Source organism: Pezoporus occidentalis, unplaced genomic scaffold, assembly GCF_034315485.1.
Source record: "Pezoporus occidentalis ecotype Australia unplaced genomic scaffold, CSIRO_AGI_Poc_V1 ctg213, whole genome shotgun sequence".
In the NCBI taxonomy this organism is placed as follows: Eukaryota; Metazoa; Chordata; class Aves; order Psittaciformes; family Psittacidae; genus Pezoporus; species Pezoporus occidentalis.
The window spans coordinates 2,049,258-2,074,065 of record NW_026913997.1 but is presented as its reverse complement, the minus strand read 5'-3'; the positions used below and the strand labels follow the sequence as shown (position 1 = coordinate 2,074,065).

Genomic DNA, 24,808 nt, shown 5'->3' with positions numbered 1-24,808 from the left:
TGTTGCTGCTGCCAACACAAGATTATGCTTTTGTAGGCTTTGAACTCATAGGAATCTCATTTTTCATGGGAAAGCTGCCATTGCTGCCATGGACAGAAACACTCTTCCAGCATGAGGCCACCTAGGTTTAGTATGTGGGATTGCAGCAGGCAGCTACTCTGGGGACAGACCCTCTGATGTCAAGGTTGGCAGACTCCTGTGGTCACTCCCTCACTGACTTCAATCACAACACACTAGCTTGTAGCTTGGTCTTCCTCTACTTGCCCCGTACCCTTCCTCACATCCATTAGAGCAGTATCTTAGAACACAGTAACAATGACACCCTTTCTTCTGCCCCTAGCACCCTAAAACCACACACTGCCACCTTTGGTCACAGTAATTAGGACCTTATTTTGCCAGGAGTTGCAAGGACAGCTCAGGACTCTTCAGTGTAAACTGCTAATTACTTAGTGAGAAGAGGCCAGAAATGAGCATTATTGCTGAAAACTGTGTGACAATATGACACTTTTCCTCAAGATATTTAGGCAGCCCAAAATTCTGTGTCTGGAAGGGGCACAAGTGCATATTTAAGAGTAGAGAAAAAGTAGTAAGAGGCCCAAAGAAGTAGAAGTGTAAGAGGTGATGGAGAGATGCTATAACTTTCTTAACTACTTCCAAAGCAGTAGTAACCTGCTTTTTCAATGCCTTCTGAAAACAATGAAAGTATTCATAGTAACTACAGTGGAATCCAAATGAAACCTCTGAAACATCAGGGTCTTACCTTCAGCGAGTATGGGATGAGAACAGAAACAATGACCTCCTTGGCCTTTATGTCTGCATTCTCACAGCCAGCAAGAAACTGATCATTTAAAAGAATCTGTCTTTCACCATCTGTTGGAGAAAACTGTAGTCTGTTATTGAATGTCAAGCAGAAAGGAAACGTTTCTGCATTGCAGATTCAAATTTCATTGAATCTGTGCAAAAGAATATATTAAGGGCAATATGGCCTTAGTACAGCCCATTCCATTCAGGATCTAGCCTTTGAGAGGAAAGGCTAATCTTATGGTACATGTTAAGTGCAATACATTTCCCTATATGAATGCTAAAGATCCACATCAAATATAAAATATGAAAAAACGTGTATCTTACAAGTGCAATAACATTCAGAAAAACAGTGATTTAAATTCAAATATGGCTATTCTGTTTCTGCTCAAAATCTTTTTGACCATTAAATCATTACAGCACAATAAGATTTTAAGAAATTATCAAGCACTGTACTGAGATGGAGAATCAGCCCTGTATATCTTCAGTTCAAAGATGGTAGAAACTGTTGCCAAGATTTTCCAAAGTACCCACAGATTCTATGCGACATGGATGGGACTTGCTTGGTCTTGATTACTGAAGTGTTATTTAAACATGATGCCCATGTATATACATGCACACACATACGCACAAAAGTACCAGTGACTTCAAGAGAAATTTCTAGGTGCATTATCCTAGAGAATGAAACAAAATTTTCCTTAAAATGAGAGAAACATAAGCAATAAAAGCAAACAGTAGTGGAGATACAAGATAAAGCTAACCTGTCTGATAAATGGAGCAATATAGCCAGAGGCAGTGCAGCAAGGGGACTTTTCTACCTGTCAGGCCTGCTCACCTCCCTTTCATGAGATTGCTAGATGTTTTCTTTTTGTCTTGTGAAACAGAAAGACTGTTTCCTGCTGGCAGACACTTTTTGCCAATTAAAATGACAGGCAAATACCAAGATAATGTTGTCTATTCAGCAACATGTACCATTCTAATTCATCAAGGAGATGCACAGTAGTGTTTCATTTGAAAATTGTTACCTATATCGGTATTTCTCTGTTGCAGTGCTCTGCCCATCTGGCAAAGACATTTGGCAGGGCATCCAAAGCTTACCTTCTGATGCCAAGTTGAGGACAGATTTGCCAACTGATAAGATTGGGTTCAAGTCCCATGTTGATCCCCTGCTTACAATGTGTCCTCCTAAAGACTTTAACAAAAACTTAGGTTATTTTTAGGTTTGCCCTTTTTACATGTAACAGCAATCTGTATCATAATCCCATTTTATTAATGGCCTGTTGGAAGAACTTGTATTTGTTTTGTTCAATCTTAACTGAACTTCTACCTTTGTACTTTTCAATGTGATTTACTTTACTCTTTCCTTCGAAAGTCCTTTCTCATACCATCTCTGTTGAGAGAGACCAGATTTACTTTTCTGCCCACTGCCCCCCAAAGAGATCGCCGTTCCCTTAGTTGGAGAAGAAATACAAGGTATTGATAGAAGGAAATTTTAAAGGAAAATCAGGGACAAGATCAGAGATGCTTAATATATGATGGATAAACAGCTATGTGTTGATAGTCAAGCTAAAGTATGATTGGTTTACAGTACCTTATAAGAGAACTCCACTTTTCCTTGCTCACCTCTTCCAGTTCTCTGCTCAACCAGTGAGCAGGAATAGTAGGAGTTTCTTTGGTTACAGTTCTCTGGATATTTGAACCTGATATACTAAAGTAGGACTCCCAGTTATTTCATACAATTTTTGTGATGTTTTTAACTATTTAGCTTTTTGAGGCCTGATCCCACCCTCACACGGATTTTCTCCATGTATATGTAAGTGGCATTCACACATATATGTCTGTAGTGTTGGTTTATTTACTGTCAGTGCTGAATACATACTGCCATGCTCCTGATCTGTTCTCCAGCTAGAGTTCTCAGGTGTTGCAAGAGAGCTTGGTAGATTTTTGTTTTCTCCTGTGGAAGTTTTGTGACTGCCTCCATCAGGATGTCTCTGAGCTGGGCCAAGCAGCAGGCAGCTCCTATTACTAGCCCTGAAATGAAATGAACTTAAACAGTGAAATCATAGGGCCACAATATAAATGCAATATATAACTGATAAGGCCTTTAAAGATTTGCTTTTGTGCACGGATTTTGTCAGCAGGATGAAAAAGAAAAAAACCACCAAAACGTGTTTTATATTACATGCAATAAGAAATGCAAATATTACTTGCTTATTTAGTGATGGTTCCTAGTATAAACACATACCTGAAGAATATACATTGCATATTTGCACAAACCAATGCACATGCCTTTTCTGTGCTGTGTATCCCCAAAGAAAAAAACAGCAGTTTACTCACTAAGATGAAGGGTGACTGACTTGTTTGAATCTTCCAAGACTAATCTGCAAACTCTTCATCACACTTCCAGTAGTATCAGAGAAGTCACTACTATAGACTTCAGTAAACACTGAGGTAAGCCTGCAGAGAAGTCTTCAAGTGTTGTATAGTGGGTTTTTTTCTGAACAAAAGGGCCATGTTCTAGAGTAGTCTTTTATTGATGGATCTACTTAAATGCAGAGTTGCACTGATATTAGCATAATAATTTAAAAATATTTATAATTCAGCAATTGCTGTGAATCATGGAGCCTGGAGAACATAAGGAGAGAAATTGTATCAAAATGTCAGCTTGATTTCCCATGGGGAACATGCTACATTCCTTCTTTTGCTACAGCTGTAGTGCCTCCACTCATGGAGTTCATGCATCTACCAGATTGGATTCTCGACCAATGGACATTAGTACAGCCCATGTGATGTCAGTGCACCTGTGATAACTTCTATTAGCTGAGAACCCAGATCAGTTGCTCCAAAGAAAATGTGATTTTTTTTAATTGGAAATTTATGCCTGAATATTTTGTGTTGAAAAACTAGCTCTAGCCTAATCTATGTTCTATGAACTTTGTGAGATCAATGGTTGTGATAAAAAGTTGACTGGTGAAAACATAAAACAGAGAAAGCTGACTTAGGGCCTTCCTCTGTGCTTGCTGTCTACAGAAATTTGAGATTTGAACAAATATATTCTTGCAGAAAGGTTTCATAAATGGTTTGTCACCATCCATTATGTCCAGATCACAGGCAAACTGACATGCTGGTTAAAAGGCTTAGTGAAAAAAAAAATCAAAATATTCAACATGAATGAAAGTCAATAGTTCTAACTGCTTCTGGTGTCAAAATACAAACTCCAAGTTCAGTCATCACTGCTTGTACCATCAGTAGAGGTAACTTGGAGACTTACCATTGTTTGTGCTACTCACAACATGCATCTCTGGAATCCTAACAGGATGAAGAATGATTGGATAATAGGTACCATGGTGATTTTTTTTGAGTCCTAAAAGGCAAAGTATGATAGTATGATCAGAGATCTGTTTAAGAATTAACCATATTCCTTGACACTGAGACTGAAAACTTCAAAACCACTGTTACCAAGTAGATTCAAAGTCTACTGTTGTGCAGTATCTTGAATATCACATTTTACTGCTTTTACAAGGCCCACTTCATTTGCTTCTTTCAGGCCAAAAGCTGATCTGAAGTCCTAAATCCAGTATTCTCTTTCCTGACTCTTGCTTCTTTCTCCTCTGAACTGGTTTCTGGTCCTTTCCTATACTGCACTCATGTTTCACCTCTGGCCTCAGAGATTTACACAATTTCACAGCTGCTTCACCATGTTTCTAGCTACTCACTCCACCTTTCCGTAAGAGCTACATAATTTTTGTGCTTCCTTTTTTCTCTTCTTGTGCAATCTTTTAAAAAAACTATTCCCAAACTAATTTATACATCTAGTAACTAGATTATCTCATGACCTCTGTTCTTGTAAACCTTACGCTTTCTATGGTAGTCTTCTTTACTGTGCAGTGGCTGCTTTTGGAGGTTGATCTGACGACAACAGAGAGCTTTTAGTTCGTGTGAAAGAGCCTGAAGTTTTTAGACATGTTTGCCATTTTGATACTTTGCCAAGTATTGCACCATGGGAGTGTACTATTGAACAAATGCCACACCCTTTTTAGGATCCCCAGAAGATAAAATGCAAGATTATGTGCCTACTGCATAATATAATCCTTGGGTCAAAAGATCTTTTATCTTTCCATACCCACACTGGTGTTCCCCACAACCAGGGGTGCCTTTGGATACTTGGCTTTCAGCTCCAGGAGCTCCTTCAGGCTAGGGGGAGAAATCCATGTTGTTCTCTTGCCATGGAAAACCAAAGTTCTTTTTTGCTGCTCTTGAGCCATTCTCTGTGATGGAAATGACAAAGATTTGGTAATTTTGACTAATAAAAATATAAACCACCATATTGCTAAGTAGGACACTGTGTCATGATAGACAGTGAGACATTCATGAGGCTTTTCATCTGAGGTTCCTGTAGTGCTGTACAACTCTGAGCTTTTATCATAACTGTATTATTGCTCAAGAAAATGAGATAAGAATGAACTAAATGACTTGGTAAGAGACAGACTAAATGAGTGGTAAGAGACAATTAGTCTTACATTTTCCTTTCTCCTGCTCTGATGATCCCAAAAGACTCCCTTTGTATATGATATAAACAATAAAGCAATATGACTGAACTTTGTGGGAAATGAGGATGCCAAAATCTCACTGCATACGTGACAGAATGTAAGAAGTCCATTCTCTTAGGGAGATCACCGCATCCCTATTTGCTGAGTGTCTTGTATCCACTTTACTAAACCCAAAATAATTTCTATAGTATGTAAAATGTCTTTTTAAGATTAAACTACCTACTTCCAATTTGTCTGCAAGGTCTAATCTTTTGAGAATTACTATGTCCTTGGGATAGTTGATCGGTATTTACATTTTTGTTTAATCGAAGTTCTTTTCAGGCATCTCCTCTCTTACAAAAGTAAACATACCCTTATTTTCCCCTGAGGATACCATATATGTTCTTTTCACGTTTGACAAGTGCCATGTGGAATCATGATTTCAAAAAATACAAAAGCCATCACTGAAAAACACCTGTCTTTGCAGACAATGCAATGAACAGACCAGTGAACAAGCCAGAGAACTGCTGCAACTATGGACTGGCCTTTTAGGTTAAGGACATGCCTGAAACACGAAACAGGTGACATGTGTCTGTGGAACCAGTCATAATCTTAGTGGTGTGGGCATCCTTCCTGTCAGAGAAGCATTTGTTATGAAGTATTACTGCCTGAATATCTTCACAGCTGCATTCCACATGCTTTATTTTAGTACTCCAGACGCTTAAAGCATAATCACCAAGCAGGTTTAATTTCTCAACATGGGGCCTGATGCCAAACCTGTTTAAATCTACTGATAGCTTTAAACAGATTCCAATGGGACTTGAACAAGCTCTCAAGGTCATGTTAAAAACCTTGTGTAGCCTGGAAAAGTTCACTCTTCCTGGCATCTCAATCTGAACACATAGAGCAGATGACAGTGCCTTCTTTCTGGCTGACCAGCAGAAGTTTAGCCAAGATCTTCAGTGCAAGTATAAAAGTTGCAAAACAGCAATGTAATAGCTGCATTCTTAAAGCATGAGTCTCTCAAAGGCAGGTCAAGTAGCAGAAAGACAAACCTGCCTTCCACTTCACAATTTCATAAAGGAGTTTATGCGTGACTATGCATGCTCTGGTCTTGAAGAGCAAACATTAAAGAAGGAACCTGTAAGTTACAAACAATGTTTATAAAGCAGCAAATAGCATTCTGTAACACAGTAATAAATCAAAGAACCATGCCAGGCTTTCTCTGCATTCAAATGAACTTTTGTGCCTCTGAGGTAGGTGGTTGTATAACAGCAGCAAGAAGTACCCACAAATCTTTGCAAGAGGAGTGCAAACAAGGAATTTCGTAAGAAGCTATTGAAACATGAGTGGATAAAAAAAACCAGCCTGGACCTGCCTGCTTGGGGTCTGCTTAGTCTGGTCTGGGTAAATCCTGCACTACTATTTTCACATCTCTTTTCTCATGCCTTTCTCTACAGATCCTGGGCACTTTCCACCTCCTCCTTTCAAGTTTCCATCTGTCCTTCTGTGACTCTCCAACGACTACTTCAGTAAACCCTCTTTTTTTCTCTCCAAATCCTTTGTCCTCCTTCAGCATTTCCCACATGTAAGTCCAGTCTCAGGTTGCCAGGGTCTATGTACCAGGTGGAAGGAAACAATGGGTCCTGTGGTCACTTGAATCCAACAGAGAATTACAAGACAGAAAAGATGGAGAACCTCATTTGGGAACTTTCAAGGAAAATACTATATTCCACAAAGAAGGCTAACCGGTCCGAAATAAAATGGTTCTAATTAAGGAGTTCTTTTGGGAGAAGTCTGGAAATACAGTTTTGGTTCTGGAGAGACAAACAATTTCTTTTTGAAAACATCAGCTATTTGTAGTAATGACAACATATAGATTATCCACATTAAAATGTCTCATTATGTTTCACTAAAATTGATCTTTTCTGTTTATCTGAGGATAGATCTTTCAACTTAACAAAAACATTAAATTTTCAACATCTGCAGAAACTCAGTCATGCCTGCATGATAACAAATGTCAGTAAAGCCTACCATTAGTTCAGGAGGAAATATAAATTCCTGTGTTGGATCCATGGATGGGAATTCTTCTGGACTGCAAAGACCTGAATGAATCTGCAAAGAAGTTTGGGGAAGAGGAGGGAGGGGGAAAAATGCATATATTCAGAGTAAGTGGCAAGTCTGTCATCAGATGAGATTCTTTCCATAGGTGACATTGAGTTTTGACATTTTACACGTTGAGTTGCATTCAAAAATTCAATATGCCCATATTGATTTTTAATGTTTAATTCTACCTATTCACAAACTACTCTAAAGACAGAAGACTATCATACTAATAACTCCCAAGTCTTTGCTTGAAGTAGATCAAGCCTCAAGAAAGATCTTGCAGTATTTCCTGAAACTGGTCATAGCAAACATATAGCAGCCACATTGGGTGAAATATCTACTGCAGGAAAATGCAGTGCTGGATGGTATAGTCATGTTCTCTTCATAAACTGGGTCTGTTAAGGAGCCTTCTGACAGAGAGAGTTTGGCATGACAACAAATAATGCAGCAGGTCCCTCAGGTCAGAAAGACTTGGACTTAAGGAGGGCCTCTCTACCCTTTCATAAGCACTGCAAGAGCTGAATGCTGACAGTACACTATAAAAATTAGGTTTTTCTACTTGTTTACAGATGTCTTTTTTCCTGCATAGCCTTTTGTGAAGCTATGCATCTTCTGGGCTCTCAGGAGCTTACTTGAAGGGAGAATCTGGATGTGCCATTTTTACCAGCACTGTTCAGCTTTTTCTGCCTCACTGATTTATTTTCAGACAGCAACAGGTCTCAAGTATATTGAATAGGAAAAGAGATTGACATATCCTAGTCTGAAGTCTCTCATCCCTTCTCCAGACAGTCACTGTCTCTGGGCACAGAGGTCGTGGCTATGGTAACTATAAAATCTGGCTCTGGATGGCCTAGTCTACTGACTGACTGTTGATGAAATGGCTGAAGTTTCTGGGTCTCCCTTGCTCCTCACAACAATCTGGCACCAGCTATTTAACTTGGATGAAAGCCACCTCAAGGAATGCAAACCAGTAAAAACCAAATAAGAGAACACCCAATGTAAGTGCTGTTTCATAACTGGCTTCATTGCCAGATTCATGCTTCAAACAACCTTGGCAGCAGCTGGCCAACAATTTTCAGTTCTTAAAGGGGCAGAGACAATACACACATGCACAAACATATACACACATCCAGTTACACTCCTTGGGGCTCCAAGGTTTTTCACTGTCCAAAGAATTTTTCCTCCAATCATCAAGACATTTTACTTTAGAGGATTCTTAAAAGATTTTCAATCAGAGCAAGTTTATACAAGTTCAATTCATCATGAAGCAAGACGAAGTCGTATTTTAGGGCACTATGGCCTCCTCTTGCCTGTGGATGAAGACAAGTTCTAAGATAAAGACAGGGAATGGAGGATGTTTCTGAAGGCCTTATGTATACCCTTACATATATAATTGTGGAACCTTTGCCAGAAGAAACACAAATGAGGTGACCTGTGTTAAGTCAGGAGACTATGATCTGGTGGCAATTACAGAGACGTGGTGGGACAGCTCACATGACTGGAATATAGTCATGGAGGGCTATGTCCTTTTCAGGAAAGACAGGCCAGCCAGGAAGGGTGGTGGGGTTGCTCTTTCTGTGCGGGAGCAACTACAATGCACCGAGTTCTGTCCAGGGACAGATGACGAGCGAGTTGAGAGTCTGTGGGTGAGAATTAAGGGGCAGGCTGGCAGGGGGGATACTGTTGTAGGTGTCTGTTACAGACCACCGGATCAGGGTGAGGAAGTTGACGAGGCCTTCTACAGGCAGCTGAGAGCGGCCTCACAGTCACAGGCCGTGGTCGTCGTGGGGGATTTTAACTTCCCTGATGTTTGCTGGAAGGACCACTCGGCAACCCAGCCGCAGTCCAGGAGGTTCCTCCAGTGTGTGGATGATAACTTCCTCCTGCAAATGGTGGATGAGCCGACCAGGAGAGGAGCACTGCTGGATCTCATCCTCACTAACAAGGAGGATCTGGTTGAAGCAGTAAGGGTTGAGGGCTGCCTTGGTTGCAGTGACCACGAGATGGTGGAGTTCAGGATCTTGTGTGGTAGGACTAGTAGAATACCAAGTAGAATTGCAACCCTGGACTTTAGCAGGGCAAACTTTGGCCTTTTTAAGCAATTGCTAGGGGAAATCCCATGGACAAGGCTGCTTGAAGGTAAAGGGGCCCAAGATAGTTGGTTGACATTCAAGGACTGCTTTTTCCGTGCTCAAGATCGGAGCATCCCGACACGTAGGAAGTCAAGGAAGAGGGCCAGGAGACCTGCGTGGCTAAATAGGGAATTGCTGGGTATGCTCAAGTGGAAGAGGAGAGTTTACAGGTCATGGAAGGAGGGGCTGGCCACTTGGGAGGAATATAAGGCTGCTGCTAGAGGATGTAGGAAGACAGCTAGGAGGACTAAGGCATCCTTAGAATTAAACCTGGCGAGAAGGGTCAAGGACAGCAAAAAGAGCTTTTTCAAATACATGGCAGACAAAACTAACACCAGAGGCAATGTAGGCCCACTGATGAACGGGATGGGTGCCCTGGTGACAGAAGATACAGAGATGGCAGAGTTACTGAATGCCTTCTTTGTCTCTGTCTACTCTGCTGCAGGCAGTCCTGAAGAGCCCTGTACCCCTGAGACCTTAGATGGAGTCAGGTCGACGGAGCGATTTGCCTTAGTCGATGAGGAATGGGTTAGAGACCAGTTGAGCAATCTGGACATCCATAAATCCATGGGTCCAGATGGGATGCACCCGCGGGTCCTGAGGGAACTGGCGGAAGTCATCGCTAGACCACTCGCCATCATCTTTACCAAGTCTTGGGAAACGGGAGATGTGCCTGAGGACTGGAGGAAAGCAAATGTCACTCCAGTCTTCAAAAAGGGCAAGAAGGAGGACCCGGGTAACTATAGACCGGTCAGCCTCACCTCCATCCCTGGGAAAGTGATGGAACACCTTGTCCTTGGTGCCATCTTAAAGCATATCAAGGATAAGAGGGTTATGAGGGGCAGTCAACATGGCTTCACCAGGGGGAAATCATGTTTGACCAATCTCTTAGCCTTTTATGAGGAAATAACACGGTGGATGGATGATGGCAGAGCGGTGGATGTGGTCTACCTTGACTTCAGCAAAGCCTTTGACACAGTCTCCCACAGCATCCTCACACCTAAATTGAGGAAGTGTGGACTGGATAATCAGGTAGTGAGGTGGACTGCGAACTGGCTGAAGGAGAGAAGCCAGAGAGTTGTAGTCTATGGGGCTGAGTCTAGTTGGAGGCCTGTAACTAGTGGAGTGCCTCAAGGGTCAGTACTGGGACCGGTATTATTTAATATATTCATCAATGATTTAGATGAGGGAATTGAGTGTACTGTCAGCAAGTTTGCTGATGACACTAAGCTGGGAGGAGTGGCTGACACGCCAGAAGGCTGTGCTGCCATCCAGAGAGACCTGGACAGGCTGGAGAGTTGGGCAGGGAATAACTGGATGAAATATAACAAGGGAAAGTGTAGAGTCCTGCATCTGGGCAGGAACAACCCCAGGTTCCAGTATAGGTTGGGAAATGACCTGTTAGAGAGCAGTGTAGGGGAGAGGGACCTGGGGGTCCTAGTGGACGACAGGATGATCATGAGCCAACACTGCCCTTGTGGCTAAGAAGGCCAATGGCATCCTGGGGTGTATTAGAAGGGGGGTGGTTAGTAGGTCGAGAGAGGTCCTCCTTCCCCTCTACTCTGCCCTGGTGAGACCCCATCTGGAATATTGTGTCCAGTTCTGGGCCCCTCAGTTCAAGAAGGACAGGGAGCTGCTGGAGAGAGTCCAGCGAAGGGCAACAAAGATGATTAGGGGAGTGGAGCATCTCCCTTATGAGGAAAGACTGAGGGAGCTGGGTCTCTATAGTTTGGAGGAGAGACTGAGGGGTGACCTTATAAGTGTCTATAAATATATAAAGGGGGAGTGTCACGAGGATGGAGCCAGGCTCTACTCAGTGGCAAACAATGATAGGACAAGGGGTAATGGGTACAAACTGGAACACAAGAGGTTCCACTTAAACTTGAGAAGAAACTTCTTCTCAGTGAGGGTGACGGAACACTGGAACAGGCTGCCCAGGGAGGTTGTGGAGTCTCCTTCCCTGGAGACATTCAAAACCCGCCTGGACACATTCCTGTGTAACATTATCTAGGTGTTCCTGCTCCGGCAGGGGGATTGGACTAGATGATCTTTCGAGGTCCCTTCCAATCTCTAGCATCCTGTGATACTGTGATACTGTGATACTTGTGATTTTAGAATGTGCATATGCAGAGTACATTTTGAAGCAATACCAATATATATTAATTACTGTAGAATGCAGAAGAATGAGACACTTCTTCCCTGAAGATCTTGGAAACAGTAACACACAATAATGCTTATGAGAGGCTTTACAAGTACTGACATTACACAGGAATAGTTGTTCCTATTTTTCATCTTCAGAAATTCAGAGTTGGTGTCTCAAGCACACACAGATAAGTCATGATGATGGCTGCAGAAGTTCTGTTTGTTAAGGGAGTTCAACTTCACATCAAGACCAGCTTTTTTAGGAAAGGTGTCTCTGATCAACAATTTTCTTTCTCACAAAACAAAGTAGTCTTAAATGTATAATATTGAGATCCACACTGTCACTGGAAAATATCACTGCCTGTCACTGAGATATGGAGTATGGATGAGAGACTTCAGACAAAATGTCACTTTTCCCAGTGGAAAATAGGTCAAATCTGTCTACCTTCTGACTACACAGCAATGCAGATGTGCTACCTTTCTGCAGTACCAAGAGCAGAGAGCATGGAGTTCAGCTTGGATTAAATGCCCAAGGGCAAAAGTAGCTGCTGCCATACTTCAAGGTGGTCCCTTTCTACAAATCTTATAAAAGCAAACTGGATATAATGAAAAAAAGAGATCTAATTTAACTTACTTGACCTTCTGTAGAAGATGTACACAAACATTCTTCCTTATCCAAGCAACACTGTCCAGTACCTCTGAGCTGGCAACATGCTGGCTCCTAAAGAAATCATATCCTACTCTATAAAAACAACAAGGCAGATTTGTGATGTATTTGTAAAAGTTTTGATTCTTCCTGTTCCAAAGTAGATTTGTTCAGTCACTTGAAGTTGCTCCAGAAGAACTCTTAAGCCATAGGGCCTCACAGAATTAGTTCCCTTTGTGTACCCAAGTATCCATAAAGTAAATGGAAAGAAATCAAAGTTATTTCAGTTGTGCCTGAATTAAGTCATTGGAACTGATGTGAAGGATCCATAAGTGCATTGCAAGGGTACATGTAGACCTAAAGCCAGTGGCAGCTGTAAGTGCTCAACACATTCAAAAACTAAAAGAGGTAGATTTTCCCAAGGTTCGACCAAAAATAATTTCCGAATTAAGCTAGATTCCAGGTAGGTATTTCAAGGAGGAAGAGCCTTTTCAGATACCACCAACTGTCCCAAAATAAGAAACATATTTGAAAATATTGACCTACCCCAACAAAAAATGTGCAGCTGTCTATAATTGGCCGGTATCCTGTACAACGACATAAATTACCTGAAACAAACCATATGATAATCAACCATAAGAAACCAGAACAATGTTTGGGAGCACTGGCATAATTGGGAATGGTCTGGCACCAAACCTGTAGATATGAAATGATGAAATCTATGTCCCTACTCTCACATGGGCAAAATCATATCTGTAAAAATAAGAAATATTACTTCAATAGTGACTATTATGTATGATTCAAATTTATTGTTTTAAAGGCTACTTTTAATAATATTATTTCTATGAATGTATGTAAAAAATTAATTATGAAAAGTATACAAAAGTAAGTACTATGATTAGTACTACCACTACAGTCTTTGGATTTTATCATCCAAAAAAAATCTATTGCCGTCCATCACTATTATAGTTTTCATATGCAATTAATAGCAGTAGTAAACTCTTTACTGGAATTTCTAACATTTCCTTCATGAAGTCAAAATCTTGTGGTGGGAAAGGTCAATTATTTTGGGAGCTATAGAAGTGTTAGCAAATTTGTGACTAGAAAGTGAGTTGAAGTCACTTAACGTATTGTACTAAATCTTGCGTGAAGAGCAGTCAATATTTCAGTGGGCTATAACATCATGTAATCTATTTCCCCTGTAACTGCTGAAACCTGTATTAAGGACTTCATCTTACTGGTAGGTGAGTATTTAATTGCAGACAAAAGAGAACCTATTTTTTTTTCCCTGTATTCATTGTAACACTGTACTCATTTGCTCTATATTGAGGCTGCTGGTGTAGAAGAGCTGCTCTAAATGCAGGAATTTTCAGAAATGCTTAGCCAGTGCTGAATGCCACTGTGTATCCCATTTGAACTCTTCAGTGTGAACCACCTTTTTACAATTTTGAGATGTCTTTAAACAAACAGGGCTACGACAAAACACCTCTTTGGAACATCATCTACATCTCTTTGATTCAAATCATACTTATGACCTTGGCAATCAAACATTTATCCTTTCATTATACCCTTTACAATTTATTGTCTGAAACCTACCATCCAGAGCAGAAATTATCTGCTCCATGGAAGGTTTGGCATGATTTCTCAGTAAGGCATATATGGACATCACCATTCCAGGGGTGCAGAAGCCACACTGGGAACCATGGCACTTGGCAAGCCTTTCCTAGAACAAAGAGAAAGAAAAAAGAGAACAAAGGCTCTGAACCCAGGATATGGCTTCACTGGGTTTCTGAATAGTCACCTTCAGGTATGTCTTGGCTCTAAACTGAGAGAGACATAAATGTGATGGATAGACCAACCAGTGGATAAAGAATTGGGCTGAATAGCTGCATGCAGAGAATTGCAGTCAACGGCTCAGTGTTCAGCTGGAGACCAGTAACAAGTGGTGTCCCTCAGGGGTTGGTGTTGGGACCTATCCTGTTCAACATCTTTGTTGGCAACATGGACAGTGGGATTGAGAGTACCTTCAGCAAGCTCGCTGATGACACTAAGTTGTGTGGTTTGGTTGATAGCTGGAGGGAAGGGATGCCATCCAGAGGGACCTTGACACACTTGAGAGGTAGCAAATTCCAACCTCATGAAGTTCAACAATGCAAAGTACAAGGTCCTACATCTGGGTCGGGGCAATCCCAGACACAGGTTGGGCAGAGAAGTGATCTAGAGCAACCCTGTGGAGAAGGACTTGAGGGTGTTGGTCAATGAGAAACTTAACATGAGCCGGCTTCAGTGTGTGCTTGCAGCCCAGAAAGCCAACCGTATCCTGGGCTGCATTAAAAGGAGCATGACCATCAGGTTGAAGGAAGTGATCCTGCCCCTCTACTCTGCTCTTGTGAGACCCCACTTGGAGTATTGTGTGCAGTTCTGGTGTCCTCAACATAAGAAGGACATGGAACTGTCGGAGCAAGTCCAGAAGAGGACCACAAGGATGATCAGAGGGCTGGAGTACCTCCTGTATGAACTGACAGGAGCGGCTGTTCAGCCTGGAGAACTGAAGGCTGCGTGGAGACCTCACAGCAGCCTTCCAATATCTGAAGGGAGCCTACAAGGATGCCAGAGAGGGAATCTTCATCAGTGATTGTAGCAACAGGACAAGGAGCAATAGGTATAAACTTAAACAGGGGAAGCTTAGGTTAGATAAAAGGAAGAAGTTCTTTACTGTAAGGGTGGTGAGGCACTGGAATGGGGTCCCCAAAGATGTGGCAAATGCTCCATCCCTGGCAGTGTTCAAGGTCAGATTGGACAGAGCCTTGGGCGACTTGCTCTAGTGTGAGGCGTCCCTGCCCATGGCAGGGGGGTTGGAACTACATTATCTTAAGGTCCTTTCCAACCCATTCTATGATTCTACATCATCTACCAGCTGTAGGCCAGTAACAGCATTTTGACTACCCCGGTATGACCATTCATAAGGAATATGCTCATAGCAATCACCTAGTGGAAGGATAATTCTTGCTCCAATTTAGACCCTCATGACCTTAATTCCTTGATTATGAGAACAGAATAAAGCCCAAGACTTTCAATTTAGACACCAATTATACTTCAAATATTTTTAACCACAAATGACAGAACACAGATAATCTCCTCAACCAGAGCCTCAGCACAGAACAGTCAAGACCTTTGGAAAATAATAGAGGAAATTCAGAAAATATTCTTTTATCTATGTGGTCAAACTGTGCTTTTCAGGGACAAGCCAGAGTGGAGGAAGTAAGCAGCTGGTCTAATCCGAGGGAAATCTCTGGCACACAGAAAATGCGTTTAATATAATACCTGTCAGTCTGGTTGCCACCTGGGGTCACCCATCCCTTCCTACAGCATATGCAGCATGTGGTCCTCAGTGAGATGGCCAGATGCCATGCTGGTGAGTGAATGAAACTCACTGATGCTCTTTATTCTTCCCCAACCCCTTCTGAAAGCTGGCATCCTACATATGATTGGCTAGCCCTGTGTTGTGGAAATTCTGATGTGCTGCCTGCATGGTAGTACATTAGAAGGAGCTCCTTCCATGCTCCCTACAGGGCCAATCACAAACCAGCAACTGCTGTATTAATTCCTAAAAACACCTGCTTGTCTAAAAGGATTAGACAAAATTCAGAGTTTCTAGACTCTCTTCAGAAACTCTGTATTGCACAGACTCAGCACCTTCTCACAGATCCCAACTTCATTACAGAAACAGAACAGGAAAATCTCATTATCTTGCAGCCCTATATAGTCCAGCTAACACTCACCTGAATTGGATGAATCCTGGTTTTTATGCTTCCAACCCCTTCCACAGTAGTGACAGCAGCACCATGCAGAGAGCATATGGGGAGAAGGCAGGAGTTAGCAGGATGATGTCTTTGAGATGTGAAGGAGAACTATTGTGTTAAATAGCTTTGTCATATGGGTCCATGGAGGAGGAAGGAAAGGATATACAGTTTAGCTAATCCAGAAATACTCAGATTGAGCATAAAAACATGGGGAGAAGGATATGCAAGCATACAAAATCCCACACTTGGACTGTGACAGTATGCACTCCTACCACTGGGCTTAGGCATTAACTGATAAGCTTTTCTAATTAAAGAAGTGGAAGGTTAAGTAAAAAAAATAAAACAAATAAAAAAAATAGTACTATATATGTTGTTGTAACCCGAAGTCTAGAGCCAGATGTGATGAAGTCAGGCATAGCATTTCTAATGGAACAAAGTTTTAAGAGGTAGTGAGAGAAAGTAGAACTCCTAACTTCACTATGGGCAAAACTGTACAATTACAATGCAATGTGTCTACTGCTGACATCCATAGAGATTATCAATGATTACATTAAGCATTTAGTGAAGACTTACTAACAATGAGATATCCTCAAATAAGCACAAAAGAGACAGGTGATACAGGTGAAAAAAGGGCTGCTGAAATCTCAAATCATAAAGAACAGAAGAGTTTTAAAACATTTCAACAGAAAGTTGGGGGGGTAGTGTTGAGCTTTTGTTTTGTTTCAAAGACTGGAGAAAGAGAATCCATCCAAATGAAAAGAAACCAAGTATTTCCCATTGAATGTCAGTTTTCTTGAAACACTGCATTACTATTTCCATATATCAGCGTGAGGATACTGTATCTGCTTGGCAACTGGATCATATGTGGATATCATCACAGTGCAGGCACCACATCCTCCTATTCCACAGCCGTATTTTGTACCTGAGAGACGGACTGCAAAGGAGACTGTTAAAGAAAAAACTCTACAAAATTTAAAAGTTATTTTTTTCTTATACTCTTCTGAGTCTCCCTTTTTTTATGTGTATGTGCAGAATTTGAGGGATCTTTGATCTGATAGCTCCAAAAGAGAAAACATGTACAAACAGATGAAAATAAGAGTACATAAAGAGATGAGAAGGGTAAGGACAGATTCAGAAATGGGTATGAGGCAGACTTCCAATATAGACTTTTTCAATCTCTACAGTAAACACCTGGTAAATTCCCAAAAGACTGAAATCAGGACCCTGTAAATGGGATACAGGAATATCTTATTAGTCTTACTCATAACGCTTTCTTAATCCTTAAACATAATTAGCTCTATCGTGCACTTGCAGAACCGTACCAGTAGATCTCAGTATGTTATCTGTGCTGTTTCCTGAACATCCAAGGGGTATAGTAATTTAAAATGGAGCACAATACCAAAGTGCACACACCTGAATTCTGTATAGAAGGACTTTTCATTACATGCCTCTATAAAGGCTCCGCACTCAAATTACAATCTCCTTCCGATGTCATAGTGACCTGCAGTCCAGTGGAATTTATAATTTCCTTTCATTTTAGCTCCTTTTCAGAATGATACATAATCCTATTACTCTTCCTGAATGTGTGCATTTGCATCCATTTTGCCTAGCTACTACATGGTTTTCCATCTGATTTCACCATGTTTCTAGATTTCTTTAAACCCAGTGCAATTTTATCCACTGGTGCATTCCCATTGGTAATCAGTACAGAACTAATCTTATCACACTGCTTGACTGTTACAGAGGTGCTAATTCCACTGAATGCTTGGACAATGTACAGTGCAAGCTAATAAAAAAGCTGCAGCTAATAAATTATTTTCCACTACTGCCTTTCTCAAGTTAATCCTTAGATTGGTGTTGGTTTTCTTCAAGCATAGAAAGCTCTCAATAGCAAAGCTAAACACACTGCCTTAAGAATATAACCTGCATGGCAGCTTCTTAGCGGAGATAATTGCCACTGAAGTCAATAGAACCCTGACAGCAGGTAGCATCCGGAAGAGTCTCAAATGATAGAAAATAAAGATAATAAGATAATAAAATAAGCTTTTGCAAACTTCTTTGAAGGACTGAGGCCTAAATAATTTATTATGGAAGTAGTTCTGTATTGATTTCTTTAGTTACTCTTTTCATCACAAGTGCACTGAAAGATTTTTCATGCTTTGCGAAGCTTTAAAGAAGATTTGGCCAGTATTTAGAAGAATTACACCCAAACTTTAGAATATTATATCCCTGTTAACTAGCACACACAATGGACATACAGCACTGGATTGCTCTGCTGAGAATAAATACAAGGTGAGTTGTGTTATTTCTACTTATTGTTCTGTTTACACTGGTTCCCAAAGGAAAGTGAAAACATCTTAATCCCCAGTTGCATTAATTTATATAATTACAGAATTCAAAGGCAAAATTCAAAGAAAGGATATGTTTCTTTCTTAGATAATACAGCAGCAATTCTTCAGGGTCTGCCTGCCTCTCTGTTACCTACATTATGAAATAAAAAAAGAGATTATAGGTTGCAGAGGGATCTAATTATATTAGATCATCTCAGGAGGATTAACTATGATGATGAAATACAATGATTATGGCATAATGTGGTGTGTTTGTTCAGCAACAGGATCCTATCACTTGAACACAATCTCCAGATAAATAATAGAAGTAATAGGGAAGAGAGGCTGAGTAAGCACTGGATAGACAAGAGTAGAAAGGAAAGTATCTTTGGACTAGATCCTTTGTTGATTCTTGTCAGCATGAATCACAAATCCCTTCGTTTTGAAGCTATAGACCCGTGCATGTGAGAATTCTGTGTATTTTTACTTCCTTGAAGTTGATACTAACCCCTTCATTTTCAGAGACCCATCAGCATAAAAGTAGAGGAAAATCATAGTATAAAAAGAGCAGTGAGAATACATAACTGTATTTTCAAGGTAATGAAGTTTAGTATGTATGAGTGGGGCTTACACAGGCTTTGCTTTAGCCTTATCTCAAGAATGTTGCTGTATCATCAGCATGTTTCAACTTCTTGGAGGTAACATAATACAAGCAACTTTGAAAACATTTTTTAGGACCCATAGCTGTACAATGAAAAGAGGCTGAACCTCAGGGCTTCTCTCAATAGTTCTGCTATACCAGCAGCATGAGCTAATTTACCAGGTGTGAGACAACATGAATTAGTTCAGGAATTTACTGGGAACTGCAGAATGAAATAAGGTTTCAGTGTATGCCTCTAAGCACAGCTGACATACAATGACAGATAAAACATAACAGACAGAAAAAACCTGAATTACTTTTCCTTGATTTACATGTTAGAAAAAAAAGCCAGTCCCCTCTTTCTGGAGTATAAAAAAGTTGACAGGACAACTGAAAAATATCTCTAGAAAAATACATAGAAAGGTTTGGTTGTTTTTTAACAAAAGAAATGTCTCCATTTCAGCTTATATTACAGGTGATGCGTTTGTTAATAGGAACTCTTATTTACTTGACCTGCAAAGTAAGAAAAGGTGACAGAATGTCTTAGAAAATGAGAGCTTTTGGCATAACAAATAGAAGAAAAAGAACTACTTATTTTCTTTTGGTGAGTTATTGAAAATATATTAGTAAGCAGCATATTATTTTACTAGAGATACATTTAGTCCAACTACATGAACTTTAGGAGTGTATTAGGATAAGGTTTTAGTCAACACTCTGTGATATAATGGGTAATACAAAGCCACTCAGACTATGTAAAAACTGTGGTAGAAAGCAGGATAAGCAGAATTCTATAAGGAAGATCAAAAACAACAGATGATTATTTATGAATAAACTGTTGCTCCAGAATAACATCTTTCCTGAATAGGAACAGCAAAGTACTGCTGTCAAAAAAAAAAAGCCATTAAAAACTTACCTTCCTGCCATTCACAAAAAAGACAAGCTCATCTAATGGCTGGGGGCAAGCCATTGCTGTTGCATTAAAGCCTGAAAAACAAAGCTTTACGTATCAAGAGAAATGAAGGAAATGCTATATGCTCCCAAAGGTTAACAGAGGTTGCTTTGTCTCGCAGAATTTATTTTCAGACTGAGCATCAAATTAAGTAGATGGGGAGGAGCCAGTGTGATGTGTGCTGCTTGTCAGCAATTAATGCACGTTCACGCCTAACTTTCTACTCCTACTCCACACCCAACTCTTCTCCGGTGATCTGAAATAATTTGAACACCTCTAATTCTAACCCTGTAACCTAAGAGAGAAAGCACTTAACCGTGAGGAGGGACTTCTGGGCTTGAGCTACAACTGCCAGGCCTGGGTTTTTTATATTATCCAGTAACTGATGAATTTAGAATACATAGGAATGTGTGAAGCTAGAACCCAGAACATGCAATGTTACCCATTTCTGTGGCGTGTCAGATGCTAAGATGTGGAGCATGCTTCTCATTTTAGCTTGTTACTCACGTGAACTATCTACAGAGTTTTTCTGCAGTGACCAAGTTTTAACAGAATCGATTACTACTACGCACACATTTAAAATTTCCTTGTGTTTGTCCCTGTGCTATGCCAGCAATATACCCAGACTGCTGTGGTGCCATTATATGACCATACTCAAGATATACTGATTTGAGATTCTAGGTTCTCCATTTCTCTGGAGGTACATCCAGGAAACAAGGTCATTAATCTTTAAATGCTTTATTACAGCTGGCGTTTACTTTTTTCTTTTTTTGAAAGGGGACTTACATATATGTATACATGTATACATATAAAGCCTCCATTTGTATATGTACATGCCTTATTTACCCTTCTTACACTTCACAGCAAAGGTCTCTGTATTTCATTTAGTCAGTGCAGGCTTGTAGGACAAAGTAGTCAGTCCCAAATCTTTTACCATTCCCCATGAGAAGAAAAGAAAATGATTCTCAGCAGAGATATGCTGCTTCTTTTGTGGTTTAGCCCCTAATGTATGACTGAAACCTATCTGATGCAAGCACTGAAGCAACGTCAGTCACTAGGTCCTGCAGGCAAAAGCCCTAATGGGTCCTGCTGACTGCAGCACTGCTGTAGTATTCCACATGTATTGCAGGTACAACAATGTAGGTTCAAATGCCTGAGAAAGAACGAGACCTAGCACTAGATTTTGGCAGTCCAATACCTAATTTTCAGAGTATTAGACCTCCAAACCAGGACTCACTATTTATGCTAGGTGATTAAGCTTACACACAGAATGGGAATGCTGAGGTGGGTACTTACAAAAACACTTATTTCATGAAGAAAATGAGTAGAAAAAGCTCTTCTTGAGCATCTCCAGTTTGAGTGTTTCTGTACAGTGCACATCAGTGTGTGAACAGCCATCCAATCTGTCAATGCCTTCAGAGCCGTAACCTTTCTGCTAATCTAGCCCCCTAGATTAGCAGATGTGTGAGTCTGCACATTTTAAGCAGTATTAAAAATGTAATGCCACTGCTCCCTTTAACACCTATAGAGTCTAAGAAAATGTACTTCATAATATCACATGTAGTCATTGTATAATCTGTGAGGATGTTTAATTGATGATATTTCTAGCTTCCATGCAGTTTTTCAAACACCTAAAAGCCAGCAGGTAACTTAATGTGTTTCAGCCCCCCCCAAAAACCCAACAACCCGTGTTTGCCACATGCATAGATTTTACTGAGACAACTAGACAACAGTCCCACTTATAAAAAGGCAGGGAGGAATCTGTTAATAGTAACTGAGAAATATTGACAAGCAGACTTATGATCTGCACCACAGAAAACAAAACTACAGGTCTGGAACACGATGAATCTCTGGAGTCCAAATACCCCATCACTTCAGGTGGGGAGATGCCATTGGCTGCAAGGGTTGGTCCATGATTCTATTTGCGTGGAACTAACCAGCACCTGTGTTGATGCACAGCTACACAGGAGAAGAACAGACAAGGAACCTCCCCCCCCTGCCCAGTTCAGCAGACCTATATGCCTCCCTGCTTCAGCATATACTGGGATTTAACCACTTTTTGGGGCTGTTATCGACACGTGGGGTTGTGAACTGTCATTATAAAGCCCATGCAGTGAAAATGAAGATGTTTCAAATCTGAAAAGCTAATTATGGTAGCTGGATTCACATTTAGCTTTATTTATTGCCCTTTTTTCAATATATAAAAGCCAAAGTAATACAAAGTGAAGAAAAAGAACTAAAACCCAATAGGGCTCTAGCTGCTATAACTACACTTCTAATGCCACTTCAGATTACTTGCTATAACCTGCTTGGCCTCCTGTTGCTATGTGTTATCTTCCAGTCCTGTGCTTTCCTATGCCTCTGCTGTCCCATCACACCTAAAATGGTCTAGACACCTATGCTGAATTTCACCTACTCATAGTGCTTACAGAGAGAGACAAACAAATTGAAACAATAAGAATTTTGTATTTTAATAGCCAATGCAAAACCAGTTTCACCTACTACCCTGATTTCTGTCACAGATACAGTATCGATTCATAAGAGATGGAAGGCAAGAAGAGGAAATAGTCTGTGGAAAACCGAGGAGCAGTGAAATGAAAACAGCCTACAGGCTGACATGTCAAACAAATTAGAGACATATATTTTCATTACAATTGGCAGTTTTCATGGCCCTTACTCACTCTGATGTATGATAACCAGAAAAGCAATCACCACGCTCAGCAAGGGATAACTAATGCAGATGTTCACTGAAACCACACACTGAATGTACAAACTACTTATTTTCTCAGTTCTACTCTTTCATGAAAGAGCCTGCTGCAATTTTTTGTGTGCTACTTTGGGTAACTTCCGTAGAACTCACTAAAAAAGTGACGTGTTTTCTCTGTGTTATGATGTACCCCAGATCAAAGCTCCAACTTCAAAACCATGGAGATTTGTGTATTTGTGCTTGTGTGCATTCAGAACTGAAATCTCAACTTTGCACTTCAAGAAGATTCAGACGCTGAAATCTGAACACTGCAGCCAGAGCAAGCTTTCATAATATATTAACTTTGATATATTCTATCTTATTTCTTGGTCTCCTTTTTGGTTACAAATATATACATACTCAAATTTAGTAACACCAGAATTTGTTACCATTTAATACGGTGATGCTTTGTATTTTTGTGTTTTCTCCACCTGCTGCTACTTGAGTTTGGTCTAATCCTACTGCACCACAGGCAGCATCAGAGGACTGATCTCTGCAAATCAGCTTTTAACCCCTTTACATTTTTTTCTGTCTTTATCACAGGAGTGACTGAATGTGGGAGAAAGCTCTTAACTGTACTTTCGTGGCTCAATATAGTCTTGAGCACAGGATTAAGCTCTGCTTAAGAGTTCTTTCCAGAGACAGGTTCATCCAGTCTTCAAAGCACACTGAACTCCAGGAGAGTTTTCCCATTTGAAAAGCTGTTTGGAGTCTTTTGGCTTTCTCTATGAGAAAAAGAAAGGTTCTGGTGGAGTCACTAAACAACTCTTTCCAACTTCTGGGATAAAACTGATCTCCTGAATATGTAGGTCAGCCACAGCAATTTGCCTGGCATAGCAAAAGAAAATACTAACTTGTTTCTTGCATGTTTTTAACACAAAGATACCTATGTCAAAAGAATCTAAAGCAGCTTTACTACAAATCAGAGCATCACTTCTGATCAAAATGGGACTGAATCCAACAAACAAGGTTCTGATTCTTCAACAGTTATCCTTGCACTCACACTTCTCTTCAAGACTCAAATGTAAATTAGGAAATAAGCTGAAGCCATTAAAAATCATTTATCTACTACGTTGTTAAGTGTAGTAAGTGGCAGTAAGTTACCAAACATACCTTTATACTTCATCCTAACTTTCTTCTTCTGCAGCATTTAAACTGAGCTGTTCAGGGAATCTTTCTTGTTGAATACATATGACTCAAATGCAGGAGATGTATTTTCAGCAATTAAATGCAGTAATTTAAACAGATTATTGTAATGAATACACTAGATGGAAAAGGAAGATAAGGATAGAAGATGGAATATGCTTATTTTTGGTAGCTGATTCTATTCTGAAATGAGAAAATACATTTATCTGTGTGTTGATTAGCGTGTACTGGGACTGTAAATCAGTTTTCCATTCTATTCCATTCCATTCCCGTCTTGTGCTCTTGGGGTTGTCATTCACACAGATATGGCCTGAGGACTGAAGGAAGCAGATTCGTTGTTTGCCATCTAAGAGAACAAGCAAGAAATGAAGAGTTACTTGTTAGTATTATTCGACTTCAAGCTCCCAGTATTGCCCTTATCAGGCCTCCAAGTCATACAGCAGTGGTATCTACAGAAGGTGGCTAGAAAGAAGGTCAGTGATAACTGGTGTCAGGACCAGACAGGTATGGAGAAGCATGATCCCTGCAGTACTGGACCTCATCACCCATAAGCTCCTGTGATGACAGTAAGCCCACGATCCTATTGATTTGGGGCCAGTGATGCTGCACCACAACCACAGAAATACTATGGAAGTAATCTGTGAGTGAGAGCTCAAGACTTTCCATGGCAGAGCCTCAGAAGCTCAGGACACAGCAGGGATTTATATGCTGACAAGAACCTTGCTTCACAGATACTGTAGGCTAAATAAAAGCTTACTAATAGAATTGTAATAGCAGTGGGAATATGACTACAGTGAACAGTTGCAGAAATGTAGACTATAAAGGATAGCATTATTAGTAG

General features: G+C 40.4%; 2 protein-coding genes across 7 annotated transcripts in view; both read right to left on the bottom strand.

Moving 5' to 3' along the window:
* Nucleotides 1–20,576, bottom strand: part of LOC134164203 (aldehyde oxidase 2-like) — a 46,338-nt gene extending 25,762 nt beyond the window's left edge. Inside the window, exons 1-13 of one of the 6 annotated variants that reach the window (XM_062619720.1) lie at nt 20,040–20,576; nt 18,550–18,640; nt 16,997–17,093; nt 16,139–16,247; nt 13,953–14,079; nt 12,903–12,964; nt 12,345–12,431; nt 7,365–7,445; nt 4,925–5,069; nt 4,073–4,165; nt 2,681–2,832; nt 1,900–1,993; nt 761–870 (exon numbers count right to left, since the gene is read on the bottom strand). In XM_062619720.1, coding sequence (XP_062475704.1) covers nt 761–870; nt 1,900–1,993; nt 2,681–2,832; nt 4,073–4,165; nt 4,925–5,069; nt 7,365–7,445; nt 12,345–12,431; nt 12,903–12,964; nt 13,953–14,079; nt 16,139–16,247; nt 16,997–17,093; nt 18,550–18,640; nt 20,040–20,093 — 1,302 coding nt within the window. In that variant the 5' untranslated portion in view covers nt 20,094–20,576. Of the gene's footprint in view, nt 1–760; nt 871–1,899; nt 1,994–2,680; nt 2,833–4,072; nt 4,166–4,924; nt 5,070–7,364; nt 7,446–12,344; nt 12,453–12,902; nt 13,164–13,952; nt 14,080–16,138; nt 16,248–16,996; nt 17,139–18,549; nt 18,641–20,039 lie in introns of those variants that run through there. The other 5 variants (XM_062619719.1, XR_009965046.1, XM_062619716.1 and 2 more) reach the window with 5 other exon arrangements.
* A 1,945-nt stretch (nt 20,577–22,521) lies between these two features.
* Nucleotides 22,522–24,808, bottom strand: part of AOX1 (aldehyde oxidase 1) — a 40,491-nt gene continuing 38,204 nt past the window's right edge. The window contains 1 exon segment of the mRNA XM_062619715.1: nt 22,522–24,313. Within this exon segment, the coding sequence (XP_062475699.1) occupies nt 24,263–24,313 (51 nt within the window). The 3' untranslated portion in view covers nt 22,522–24,262.